Source organism: Haliaeetus albicilla, chromosome 18, assembly GCF_947461875.1.
Source record: "Haliaeetus albicilla chromosome 18, bHalAlb1.1, whole genome shotgun sequence".
NCBI lineage: Eukaryota > Metazoa > Chordata > Aves > Accipitriformes > Accipitridae > Haliaeetus > Haliaeetus albicilla.
Genome location: NC_091500.1, coordinates 5504816 through 5519278, shown reverse-complemented (window position 1 = coordinate 5519278; position 14463 = coordinate 5504816). Strand labels below are relative to the sequence as shown.

General features: G+C 38.9%; 1 protein-coding gene across 2 annotated transcripts in view; it reads right to left on the bottom strand.

The window, feature by feature from the left end:
- Window positions 1–753: 753 nt before the first annotated feature.
- The window catches only part of CDC5L (cell division cycle 5 like), a 35744-nt gene continuing 22034 nt past the window's right edge, over window positions 754–14463 (bottom strand). For both annotated transcript variants that reach the window (XM_069805598.1, XM_009928131.2), the window contains exons 15-16: window positions 3018–3230; window positions 754–1263 (exon numbers count right to left, since the gene is read on the bottom strand). In XM_069805598.1, the coding sequence (XP_069661699.1) occupies window positions 1159–1263; window positions 3018–3230 (318 nt within the window). In that variant the 3' untranslated portion in view covers window positions 754–1158. The remainder of the gene's footprint in view (window positions 1264–3017; window positions 3231–14463) is intronic.

Sequence of the window (14463 nt, the reverse complement as noted above, 5' to 3'; positions counted from 1 at the left end):
GTCTGCAGTAGTAAACTAACCGTTGACAGCATGCTCCCAAGCACTCAGGCTAAGCACAGACACATGCAATTAAGCTATCGGGGCTGGCCACATCCCCACTGCTTACTGAGCATTCCCCATGTCCCTGGCCTACACTAATTCACAAACCGTGACCTGGAGGTGCTTTGGAGACACCAGCTGATCAGAGCCAGAACAGAGGAAAGGACAATTGTAAAAACTGAACAGAACAAGCAACTGAGTTCCAGCATTTGTGATGTGTAAGACATCGACATAGCCTCCGCAACAATCAACCACAAGGTCTGGGCCAAGGCAGAACTGCGATGTTACCAAAGTCCTTCAGCCCACTGTATAAAAGCGAGCAGAAAAAGGTTCATCAACCAGAGGGAACATGTGTTACGCACAGAAGATTTAAAAGCATTAACACTTAGAAAATTTAAGGGTATGTTTTCTGCTGAAATCCATGGGAACCGTTAGGCTATGCTGGGTGCTTTTATAAAATTTAAACCTACCCTGTTTCAGGATGGTGAAGTTATTCTTACTGCCAGTATGACCATTTGAACATCTTGATAAAAACGGGAGTGTTTAGTCACATGCACAGAGAAGAATTGGGAACAGGGTATTACACGGACCACAATTATCCTGCACAGGTCCTTCCTATTACAAACTACAGTCCTGGAAAATGAAAGCAGCAGCAGGGGAAGGGAAGAAAGACAATTTACCAGAAACACGAAAGAGGCCTGGGGTAGGGGAGGATTCAATTTTAGTTAAAAGACAGGTGTTTTATTTCTTCATTATTTTTTAACATTCCAGGTTTATTCAAAAGACATTATTTTGCACACATGTATCTTACACATCTTAAGACTGATAAAACATTAGGAATAATGTGATAACCCTAGCAAATGAAGACATGGCTAGAATCATACCAGAGTGATTTTTTTTTTTCCTTTTAATAAAATTTTGGACATTTTAATCCAATTTTTAGTACTGACTAAAGCCATTCATACCTAGAGCATTTGGAATAGTCCATTAAAAGAACAAAACTTGACAAGATGCAAACAGCAGACTAGACTTGATTTCTGCAACTGATGGCAAAAGCTGCTGGAGAAGTATCTGTACACTTCAAAAATGTTACATCAGTGACAAATGGAATTTTGTGCTTTAATACTTTGCTTGAAAAGTCTCTTTGTCCAGCATGAAGTCAGCAAATCTCTGCTGGAGCTCCTTTTCTCTCTCCTGCTGTCGCTGCACATCTTCCTTCAGACACTGTAAGGAAAATGTAATTAAGCAACCAGTCAGTTTTTCCAACAGTCACAACCATGAAGATCTTTACCAAAGGTTATATTTTAGCTCCTTCAGAGGAAGGGGTCAGAACTGAGACAGGACATATTTAAAATAAGTAATTTTAGCAATAAATGTAAAACAGAGCAGTTGATGTAGAGTATCAGTATCACAGTTATCTTACTTCAAATGTCAGGTATCTTACCCTGTTTTTGACAGCAGTTAATACCAAATTCTTCAAAAGGAGAGATTTCAAATTGGAAACTTGCCACAAGCAGTGCACTGTATTTAACAGTTATCCATGGATTCTTCCATGAGTTTGTTCAAAACCTTCTTTGGGTAACCCTCCTAATTAACCCCGCATCCTGCAACAAGGCCTTCCACAGGCCTTCTTCCACTAACTACACAGTGCATGAAGGAGAACTACTGCTTGTTCTAAAACTGCCAGCTGCTAGTTCATTTGATCTCCCTTCACTCTTCTATCAGAAGAGACAGTAAATGTATCCTGAGGATTAGCCCTGAGTAAAGTGTCATTTACTAAAACCAGGTGCTATTAGTAGCTATTTAATATATTTTTACTGTTAACTTTCACTAAATCAATTAATCACTTCTGAGTTTGCTAACACATCTATCAGCATTTCTAAACTGTCTTCACAAAATCAGTTTTAAGAACTGATGTGTTTTATCTTTTTTTATAGAAAGTGGTTGAGAAGATTTGAGACTCAATGGAACCCTCTCTTCTGGAAGAAAAAAAAAAACAAAACAGAAACTGTGCTCAGATGAGTACTTATTTCTTGGAAAGCAAGCCTGGCACTGGCTCAAGCCTAGGACTGAGTCTTGGTTGAGGGTTGCCTTGTTAGCTGAGTAAAGTAGAGAAGAATATCCTGGAGATCCTTAAACTAAGAACAGTTTTTTTCTGAGACATTTTTTTCAGGTATATCAGTGTACCTGTTTCTGCTATTCCAGGCTGAAGTTAAGGCTGCTTAAGAGAAAGATACCTTCCTCCTCAAAGCCGTGCCAACCAGTTAGAGGCTGGTAAGGCGGGCAGTGTTATTCAGGAGCAATGGTCCAGATCACATGTGCACACGTTGTTAGCCAGCAACAGGACTGCAGGCAAATGGCCTGAACTCTGAGGATGGCTCAGAACTATAATTACAGAACAACTGCGCAGCTTCTGAAACCGAGCGCCATGTTTAAATCAGTAAAATAACCCCATTTCAGTACTGGCTTTTCAAAAGTCCAGCCATCTGCAAGTCTCACAACAACCCTAGCTTCAGGGAGTAATACAATCAACATGTGAAAAAAAGAATCTCTTGTAGTATATACTGGTATTTGGTCCACTGACTTAAGGAAGTAGGAGGCTTTACACAAGTTTCAGATCTACCCCAAGTTCTAACAGTAATTAAAAACAAAACAAGCCAAATTAGGATAGACATGGAACTTCTGCCGATACGCATTGCAGAAGATTAATAAAATAAACCACACAAGGAAATAAAATAAAAACAAAGTTAAAAAACACACTAGTAGATTAGTCCCAGCTTCTAATATATATCACAGAATCTTTGATTTTGAAGTGAACGGCAGAGGAGTCTGGTAATAGCCAAAAGTATAATTTAAAGAAGACCATTAAAAACTTGATACAAACTCAGGCTGTGAACCTCAGAGCCCATGCATTGTAAAAACATCTTTTCCACAAAGTGCCTGTATTTGACCTAAGGTATTACATTTAGGAATCTCACCTCCAGTCTCCGAGGGATTGCAGCATCTTCATGTTTCTTCAGTTCCTCAAAAGTACGTAGCTCCAGATGTGCCTGTTCGATTTGGTCCCACAAATCATTCAATTGTTTGATGAGGCCCATTGCTCGAGACTGATAACCACCAAGCAAGATCTTCAGCTTCTTCTCCATCTTGGCAGCCCTCTTTGCTTCAGTTGTCATGTGACCTCTGTTTATCTGTCAGAAGGAACCCAAGAATTATTTTATTTATCCAGAACTCAAAAGTCAAGAGGAAAAAAAAAAAAGTAGTAGAAATATACCTGTGGAACTGTATCGAGTTGATTGAGTTCTTTGATTTCTACTAACAAACCATATTGTACATCTTACAACAACCTAGATTTCTGGATTAAAACCTTTACAATGAAGACATTATTCCAGGGGTGAAGTCCACTAGCCAAAACAGGGTGATGACACACTATATGAGCACAGCTTTATAGACAGGAATTGTTGCCATTGCTAAGCTAAGTAAGCAGCCAAGTCACATGATAGCTTGCTATGCCACATCCCACTTACACAGGAGACGTTCTTTGCCTTAGTAAATGAAAATTAAAGATATTATGTCCCTCCTTTTCAAAATTACATTCTTAATCTGCAAAAACAGGTACATCTTTCAGTCCCTGTGCCTATCCCAACAGGATTCATCTAAATCATATTCCATAAAGTAAAAAGGCAATCGGGAACACCAAGACAGCTCTGAGTCTGTCTCTCTGTTGCAGAGAACCATAATGAAAACATTTAGACTGGTCTGAGTGGCAAAGGAATGGCAATGTTTGGGCATGGAAGCACTGCAAGGAACAGCAGAAGGACTATTAGAATGGTAACTAAATCCTACCACATATCTGCATGCACTTTCTCAGGACAGTCATATCAGGAGACAAAGGACTAAGACTAAATCCTGATAACTCACAGAGGTGGGACAAGATGGAGACAGCAACTACTGTCTGTTTTTAAGAAGTATGAAAGGCAAATAAAATAAAATAAAATTTAAAAAAAAAAAAAGAAAAAAAGAAAAAACGCATGGTCACCATCCCCAGAAGAACCCAGGTTCCATGATGAGAACTCAACAGGTGGTGACCCTTCACTCCTGGTGTCATCATAAAGCATCTCAGACAGACTGCTTGGATTCAAATGTCTTGGTAGCTGAGTGCTGGACAGATTACTTGATTAAGTGTTCAAAGTCAGGTTGGATGGGGCCTTGAGCAACCTGATCTAGTGAAAGATGTCCCTGCCCATGGCAGGGGTGTTGGACTAGATCTTTAAAGGTCCCTTCTCACCCAAACCATTCCATGATTATGCATCTTGGTGTTTGTAAGCATGTGAATATGAGACTGCAAATAAGTGAAATTGGTTTTGTCTCAAAATAAAGTAACCTCACCCATCTATAAGATCTCCCATTCACCTTTAATACTTTGCTATAATGTTGCAACATTATTCCCTCCTGAGCCATACCAAAAACCTGAAGCTCCCCGCTAGCCTCTCTAGTAACACACTGCTTTTACACATGGCTTCTCCCTTATGGATCTCACAGCAAGAAGGTAAGATTATCTTTAGGTAACAAATACTGAGATAGCACAATGAATCAGCCGCCTAAGGTCAGTGGCAAAAGCCAGAAGCAAACCCCCACAATTTACAACCCAATAGCGTACACAACAGATATGACAAAGTGATGAGATTAAAATGTGGTATCTAAACCACAAAGCAATTGGCATATTAGACAAGAAGCTCTCCTTCCTGTATCATTCTGGCAAGCACTACCTGGCGCACCCTGGATTTAGAAGTCTTGGTTTCCCCAAAGTTGTCCACGTCAGTCCTCTAAAACCATAATCCAGACATAATCCATAAACAGACGACTGATACAAACTACAAAATTTTGCCAACTGGGACAGAACGCAAATAAACAAGCATACTCATGTTAACATTTTATAAATGTTTTATATAACATTTATAAATATCAAAGGTAATAGAAGGCTTTGCATATTTTTATACATGTATTGGGTGGGGCAAAATTAAATGAGCAGTAAAAGCATGAAATAGCCATCAGCATTTTTAAAGCCTGATAGACGGCATCAAAGAAATCTTTTAACACCAAATCACAAACCAACAAATAACACAGGACTATACCACTGAGCAAAACTGTGGAGAGATGTAGCATTTCACATCTCTAAATATGGACATAAGATTCCTGGTTGGGTTTTTTTATGCTACTTCCTTTAAAAAAAAAAAAAAAAACAACAAAACAAACAAACAAAAACCAAACCCCTTTTTCAGAAAACATTGTGTAAAAGATGCCAAACTCAACAAAAAAGGAATCAGGCTTCTCAGATTTTTATTTTTGCCACAGTTAAAAATATATTAGTGCAGGAGATAAAGAAAAACGTGTAAGTTTCTCAAGCGTTAAAATATAAAAGCCTAACTCGGAACCACAGTGGCTAAATTGCCACCTATCCTTGCCTCGTGTCTTTAAACATGAAAGCTTTGCTTGTGAACATTCTTACATACAAAGGAATTACCACTGATCAAACAAAAAGCAGCTTTTCACTGCTTTGAACCCTACAACTACCCAAGACATCATCTTTTACAAAGGAAACTAAACTCCATTGATTGGGAATGAAATACTTTCTGATCTGTCCTTTACAGTGGTGACTACAGTCACCCAGACAACCCTAGCCACTAGGACTAGTGCAGCCATCACAGTCTTATGCCCCAAGCTATTGCAAAGTTCATTTCATCAAGCTTTCAACTGTCCAACTTTTTGGAAGTACATTCTATTATACAGCTGCATGTTTCTGTAAACTGCCCTACTCCGTAAGAATTTATTCACTCATTTAAAACAGTTTTAGTAGGTGATACAGAGGTAAACAAAGTGAATGGTCAAGGGAGCAAACTGTTAATGGGTGAGTGAAAGAGAAATTTGACTTTCTGAGCTGTCTAGTTTGCTCCTGGGGAAAGAGATGCAGACTGCTATGCTTTTCAGATTCTGTTTGCAATGTAGACTTAAGCTATGCCCAAGGTGCTTTAAGCATACAGAAAGGCGCCTCTTTTTCAATATTTATATAAATCTAGAGAAAATTAAATAAATAGATTAGGGATTTGTGAGGATACTCTCTGATGGAAAAGTATGAAAGCTTTAAATGTCTTCACTGGTAAATAATATGCTATTACTGCAACAACAAATACAGCTGTGCGGTAAATGAACTATTTTCCAATTACTGTTTCTTGGATGAAAAATGTGTGTTGAGAGCCACTGACATTTAGAGATCATGGAATAGATGGATGCACAGGCAAACAGAATTTTGTTTGTAACAGAGGTCTAACGTAACAAAGATCGGTTGTCCCATGTTGTTTCACAGCATTAGAGAACATAGAGCATGCCTGGTGTGAAATCAAACTTCAATCAGAATGTCACTTTTCTAGAACAGGTCAAAAAAGTTTAGAAAAGTCCCACTATTCTGTCGTCCTGAGTGCAGATCTGCCAACAAACTAATTTTCTAATAAAATGTTAAACACCGAGTACCTGAGAACATGAAATACAGTTATAAGCGCTATGGCCACCACACAGAAAAGAGACTGGATCAGGGAACTGCGGTCAGAAGTCCTGAATTACCTGCACACTCTAAGTATCACCAGTAGCAGCGGCAGTACTGGGTTGGTCTCGCACTTTTACACACTTCAGCTGGGATTCATTTTGCTTGGCTTTAGACATCAACATCTGAGCTTGTCACCCAAGGTCTTTCCATAATCAGGAAGGAAACTGGCAACTCTAGGGCATGGCTCATCTGATCTGGAGCCTCAGAACAAGACTGATCATGGCAGTGAAGTGTTCTTCACTGACTTAAGATGGGAGCACAGACTGCTTGCTCAGACGCTGTTACCTAAAGTCAAGTGGATCAATCCCACCCTAAGTGTGTCCTGTTCTAATGTATGAGATGTTATAAAGCATTTTTTTCCTCCAAGAAAAAACAAAGCCAGTTCAAATCTAATGATTACAGTATAAGACCCTGATTATTTAAGCACTCTTGAAATTTTCAATGAGAACTGGACTTAATATTTCCGAGTTGTTCTAGATATAGATTCTTAACTACTAGAGCTCCTTAGGTTGTATACTGCTATTCATCCCTTGCTTTTCTACTCCGTTCCTTGTCTATCTTGGATTATCATAGGCCTCACTGCTGTAAAAATTAGAATAAGAGAAAAAAAAAAAGCCTCCTAAGTATCTAAACCCAGAAATAACAGCCCTTTCTTCCTTCTCTGCTTATAGAGAGAAATGTGAACACTCACCACCTTTCCTCCTCCCTCCCAACTACAAGATTTTAGGACCTACTACAAAAAGGTCAAAAGGAGGTCTCAGCTTTTGTAACAAATACTATTTATTAAAAATTGCTGACTGCTGCATTAATGCCAACAACTGCATATAATTTTAGTTCAAGCTTCGTAAAATTTTAAGGCTCAGATACCAAGCTAAAAATTCCAAGCAGTTACGAGGAGGTGTGTTTAAACAGTAGCCTACATTATTTGCTTAAAGCTAAGAAATAGATTTCACTAAAATCTGACAACCATTTCCCCCCTGAACCTAGCAGAAAATGTAAAGACATTTGAAAGATTTCTCCACTTAGTTATTTATTTTGTACTGCTCCTTGGCTGGCTTTGGTTCCACTGACTTTTGTACCAGCTATAGCAAAACGAGAACAGCATGTACAGACATGGGGTAAAATGATATATGATGTAAGGGCAAGTGTGAGAGCCTCATCCCATTCCAGATCTCTTATGCAAAACCTTCCCTCATGCCTAGCAGAGTTGTGTTCAGTTTTCAGTACTACACTAGAGATCCAAAGAAGAGAAACCAAAACAGCAACAGACATAATCGGAGGTTTATAAAACATGATCTAGAAAAGGGAGACTGACTGAAAAAACAGGGTTGTTTTCTTTTTTTTCCTCTATCTAACAAAAATAGAGAAAATGAAGAAAGACACAACAACATGTTTTAAATATCCCAAAGTTCATTGTGAAAAATCAGTCTGTTCTTATGCCCACTGAGAAAGGAAGAGGGACTTAAATTTGGCAAGGAAACTTTAGATAGGAGGTTAGTTGTAAGGTTTAACTAAGGACAACAAAGAACAGGGAAAGACTGCTTATGAGAACAAACATCCACTGGGAAAGATTTAAGAAAAACTGACCCTAAGGAAGGGCTCAAGTGCCTTCAAAACTCCATTTTCACAATTCCTCATCTCACTAAGTCTACTGAGGACACCCCTCCTCAGTTCAAAGGGCATTTCTTCCCCATACTGACTGTTTTGTTTTCCTTCCATTAAATGTGGAGCTTCTGGTAATCCCTGAACAGCATTAAGCTCTCTTGTCTTCTAATTGATCTTAATCATCCCTGAAGGATAAAAAAAACATGGAAGAAAAACTGCTGCATGTTCTTACCGAAGCCATAGTCAAAAGTAAAACAACTTGTTCCATGATCTTCGAGAATCAACATATCATCATAAAGCTGCTTAGCTTGTGCAGAGAAATCCTTTACTATACCTTCCTTCCTCACCTCAGACCCACAAGTGGCCCTCCCATACTCAATTCTGCTGGCAGGAACTGGATTAACTTAATTTAAAATAGCAGGGTTTCTGAACTTGCCTCATGCTGGCTCAGTCAGTCAGAGTAGCTGGAATGAGACAATACACACTAAGGTGACAGCCTTCTGCCTAATGCCAGGTTCCACCGAACAGGTTCCACCAGCATTTCAAACCACCCCAGGAACAACGATGACCCTAACACTAGGGAATCCTCTCTGCACGTTTAGGTGATCTGCCTTTACAAGCTTGATGATGCACCCTGCCGTAGCATGTTTTTAAACAAAAATCATTAATTATTTAAAAATATTTTTCCACTTCCATGCTCTTGGACAGAATTCTCCATTTTTTGGCTTGAAACACTGTTTCATCTCTCTACAGTGTAACCAGGCAAGACTCTCTGTAGAGCCTGCCTCTTACCTCCGAGTTAGTAAAAGGTAACGGTCAACTCTGCTGGAAACTGAGGCTTGGGGTTACTATCAAGCAAAAAATTGCATTTCCCGTGCAGAACAATATGGGCTCAATCTATCAAACTGACATCAACACTAGCATTAGCTCAGTTAATCAGCTGAAACCACTCCATGGCTTGACACAGTTTCAGCACTTCACTGCGACACTGAAGATGATGCTTACTTAATGTATGAGGGGGTATGAGGATCACTGAGAAAAGGCGCTGATCAGTATCAGAGCAGCCGAAAAGGGACAGCGTGTATAACTTTCAAGAGATGACAAAGTAGGATTTAATTCTAATTGACTGGGATCACAAAGTTTTTCACGGAAAGATTCAATCATAGGTGACCCTCAAATTAAGGCACTGCTGGTATGCAACTGTAACTTCACAACTGAAACTAGACCAAATGTTCAAAGCTTGATGGGAATATAAAGCTACCTTTTCCCAAATTAATAGGGAAGCCTCAACATAAACTCCTACATTGTACTTTGTTATGTAGATCACATATCATTACAACTTACTGGTATCTACAGAAGGTTATTCTCTCCACTCACAGTCAAAACTAATAACCCAAGAGCAGTCTCCATGTGAACTATGTTTCAGCAGTTATGATGACTTGCCTTCAAATGTCATAACGCGAGTTGGTAGGACTGTTGAGTAAAGACAGTACAAGGTACATCAAGTGCAAGTGTTCCCACAGGAAGCTCGTAGCATCCAACTATCTAGAGCTAGAATAATCCAGAAAGTTACTGGATAACTTAGCAGTCACTGCTGATCTACAATGATGACACTAAAGCCCACTTTGAATATTTTTATTTGGGAATTGCTTCTAAGACTAGTAGTATTATCAGTGATACCCACATATCACAATGACAGTAGAAACATGTCTAGAAGAGCACAGTTTAAGAAGAAAACCAAATAATTTATTTTTACTAAGCTTTTCTGAAAGCTCTCTACCTCTCCCTGGAAAAAAAAAAAAAATGACAGTAAGATCACAGACAGCAACAACTACCTCAGGCTAATAGCTTTGATTAACTGTAAGCAAACATGGGTTACTGCTATGTCTGATGAGATAATATGGCAGCGAGCACAGTGTAATTACTTTCAAAAACTATAACTGCAAACCCAGAGTCCTTAGACTGGACTCTTCCAGAGAAAAGGCTAACAATCTTGTGGAAGCTCACACAATCAACAAGTTAGCAAACAGCCTGGTTCCCTCTCAATACATAGCAGAAGCCCCATGATAAGCTTGCAGCAGTCACTAGTACTCTACTCCAGCAGCTACTATTACAGAAGTATAAACAAAGCAAGTTACTTTGTGAGCAGAAATTCACACTGGCCCAACATTCCCAGGTTCCGACACTGCTTCATATTAGGTCAGGCTTCAAAGAGCAACAGGTCTGCAGATGAGGTGGCTTCCAGGAAAAGGCTGTATCAATTTATACTTTTCTCAGTCCAAACACAATTTTCAACAGTGATGGTGTACAAAGGCCTTTTGCAATGAAGACCTTTGTCAATACTGAACTTTTTTTCCTAAGCACGTAAGTTCCCATTATGAACTACATTTCCAAGTGTGAAACCTGATTTCACCAACCACCACAGAGGAAATCAATGGGAGGGAAAAAAACTCCCACCATACTATGAGCAACTGGCCAAACTAGAAGTAACTGCTATGCAGTCTAAGCTTATTTTTAAAGAACTTTCTCATTGCTCATTTCCAATGTTTTGGCACATCCTGTACTGAGGACATGCAGAAAAAGACTTTTTTCTATACAAAAAGAGTTATCCAGCCTCCCCAAAATTATGACCTTAGAAGAAGGCTAGTACAATGGTCCAATTTGAAGACAAATTTGAGACTCATAGGCAAGATCACAGAAATAAGAATATGAAGAACCCTCTTATTAGTGTTCATCTGCTTCCTTCCAAAGGTCCCAAAGCAAGTCAATAGCAAGAGAACTGGTATAAAATCAACTAGTAGCATCTTCCTCTGAAAATAACTGTTTAACAGCGCAAGTATAGTTCTGTTTCCCAAAGCTGTTCCAATTGGCAGTCTGGGAAATATCACTGCTCTAAGAGTTGACTGATTACATTTGAATAAAACTAGACCTGCTTTCCTCCTTCCTGATCATGGTGATGAAGGTTTCAGGGAGATGGGGGGGGGGGGGGGGTGGGGTGGAGTGGTGTAGCTGCTAACTGCAAATGTAGTTTGTGTGGAAAAACAAGGATGTAATAAGTTAATTCACCTAAAGGACATTGAACAATGGTTTTTTTTGCCAGACTTCTAACAGGCAAAGATACAAAGCTCTACCTCGACTCAACAAGCTGCAAATGGAAAAGACAACTACTTTCCAGATAGCACAAGTACACTTAAAGATTTAGCAGTTTTAGGTAGTGATTTTCAGTCACAAGTCTACAAGTGCTTTGCAAATAAAACTACAAAGCCCCATAAGGTAGACATTACTCCTTTTCCAGTGACAGAGGAACCAAGGGAGACATTAAGACCTAGCTTTGTTTCACTGACCTGAGGTGCTCTAGGTGTCTCTGTAATAAAAAGAGAAAAACAGGAAACTTGAGAGGGGAAATTCAACTCTTAAGTGGGCCAAGCTGCTCTCAGGAGATGCCTCGTCTCTACCAAAACCAAAGGGAGCCTAAGGCAATTGCAGCTTTGTTTTAGTTAGGAGGCTACAATAAGGTGTATCAAATCTGAACTCATGGGACTTGCTCAAAACCAGGCAATGAATACACCTGTGCTAGAACGAAAACACAAGATTTGTGGCTAAATCCGTTTATTTTCTCTGGCATATTTTTTCTTACTGTAGACAGAAGTTATCCTTGGCAATACAAAAACTTTTATTTATTGCTTTTCTTAGTATAGGTTATGGGTTACCTTCATCGTGGATCTCACAAATATTCCAAAATTCTGCAAGCAAAGATGTGATGTGTTATAGCTAAGCTGATCTGATATCCAGCTACTGTGGAAAGGGGTCGTCTTCTTAATCTAAAAATAATTTATTTTCTGCCAATTCAATGAACTGATCCAGATTACCACAGAGTTACAAGAGCACTGGTACAAGGTCAGAAGTAATGGCAGGGGGCAGCTGGAAAAAAATAAGTAGCACTGACCCTTTTTGGCACAAAAGCGTCCTAGCTATAGTACAAACTGCATGGTAATCATTCTGGTAAACAGTAAAAGTGTTTTCACACACAGGTAAAAGACAGTTCTTAAGGGATCTGCCATATACCTGTGCTACCCAAGAGAAGTATATACCCTCCAAAACTGCTACGCTAAATACATGTACTCTGATGATCAACTGTACATTAAGCAGAGATCAGACACCCCAACAGTGGTCTTGCATTAACAGTCAGCTCTATGAGATTCTGAAAAGCTTGACAGTAAAGACCACTAATAACCCTCAGTTGTGATCCCCTGATGCCAACTACATTCCCAACAGGCCTTATTAAAAAAAGCGTATTCCACAAAGGCAATGCAGTACAAATGAATATATGTGACCATAAAAGCAGACTACTCAGGGATTCCACCACATTTCAGTTTTATGGGTAATTTCTCTATTCTTAATCTTATAAATTCTCTTATTTTCTCCAAGTGTTTCACAGTAATAGAACACCTGAAAATCCAAAAGAAACTGCAACCTTTAGAAGCATGTAAACTAGAGAGAAACTAAAATACAATCTCTAATAAACTAGTAAGTGATACACCTTGCAGCAGAGTATACCACAAAACTCTAGCTAAGCAGCTGGTTTTCAATGTAAATTAATTCAGAAGACTTTGAGCTGCAACCAAAAGCAAAAATGGACACTTCAGTCTGGTAAATTACCGTCTTTGTGTATCTTGGTTATTGCAAAGAATGGATAATTTACTATGCTTTACGTATACAGTGTAACTAGAGCTTCCTCCCCTGTAGACTTTCAATAGTGTTTATAATTTAGCAATCAACTGAAATGATGACATTAACTACCACAGTCCTCAAAAATATTTGTATGTTGCAAGCCAACATTATGAACTGTCTTCAAAGGAAAAGTAATGTTGGCAGGAAGTTTCTGCATTACAAACTACAAAGGGAAGCAACTAGCTTGTTAAATAGATGCCTCTACCATCTCATTTCATCTGATAAGGTTCCTAGTTTAACATACATCTTAGGTAGGAATGCTTTTCTTTATAAACGTATTACTTGGAAGAAGGGAGTACAAGGTATTGCAGAGAACTGAAGCAGTTAATAAATGCAACTGTGAGCATCAGAAAACTCCCATTTCTAAAATTACTACCCCTGCAGTGTAGCCTAGCCTTGAACAAATATGCTAGACTTTTAGAAGCTACTGGAAAGATCAGAAAATTCCACCAGGATTCAAGCAAATCTAAACTGTACCACAGACACATAGGAGGTCACAGGGATTCACTTGCATGCACCTGAAACTCTCCATCCGTAATGCAAAATAGTTCATATACTAATCCTGTAGCTCTCTTAAGCGACGTTGAAGTAGCACACTCAGAGTCCAAAACCATCAAAATAAAGGAGAAGTGAAAAGTACTACTAATACATAGCAGTACATTCCAATATAAAAACTATTGCTGAGTTGTGCATTACTGCTGATGATGCCTGGACAGGATATCTAGCCAAACAGAAGCTCTCCACAACTGCTCCACTTTGCCTCCTCAAGTTCATCAATAACAGCACAAATCTGTTTGTGATATCACCATCAATTTCAGAAAGATAAATGTCATGTCAACATATACAAGGCTGCCACCACTAAATCACCCAGGCAGTGAAAACAGGCCCATTAGAGAAAGACGACTGTCCACACCATCAATCCACCCAGTAATCTCCGAGCAATGAAGACAGCACTAGAAATAGCTGGCTTTTTTGCACAGGATCTGCAGGGTGTTAGCAGTCCCATATGGAAGTATTAGACAGTGATTACTCGATGTGCAGCTGTCTCCAGCAAATATCACTAAACTCTCATGGTTTTTTCGTAATGATCTTAGTGCAATATGAAGGGGAAGAAGCAGCCCCAAAAGCTGACCAACATCAGTTTCTGTTGCTGGCAAACTCCATTTTACAGTTTCTACTCTTCTCTCAAAGGAAGTTAAGAGTACAAGCAAGTATCTTGGGGTATTGAAAGCTGAGCTAATATCCCTGCTTTTCATTAAGGTTGTCTGATACTTCCCATTAAAATATCTATTTCAACTGGTATTGCTTTCAGACAATTTTCCCTGGAAAAACATTAAAATGAAGGTGGGTTTTGCCATTGCTGAGAATGGGTTAGGAAAAAAAATAGTTGCTGTGTTTTTTCATTGTATATTTTTTTGTTCATTAAACTGCTAAACTTTTTATTTATTATTTTAAAAATTATTCAGCTGGTGACCTATACTTAGAAA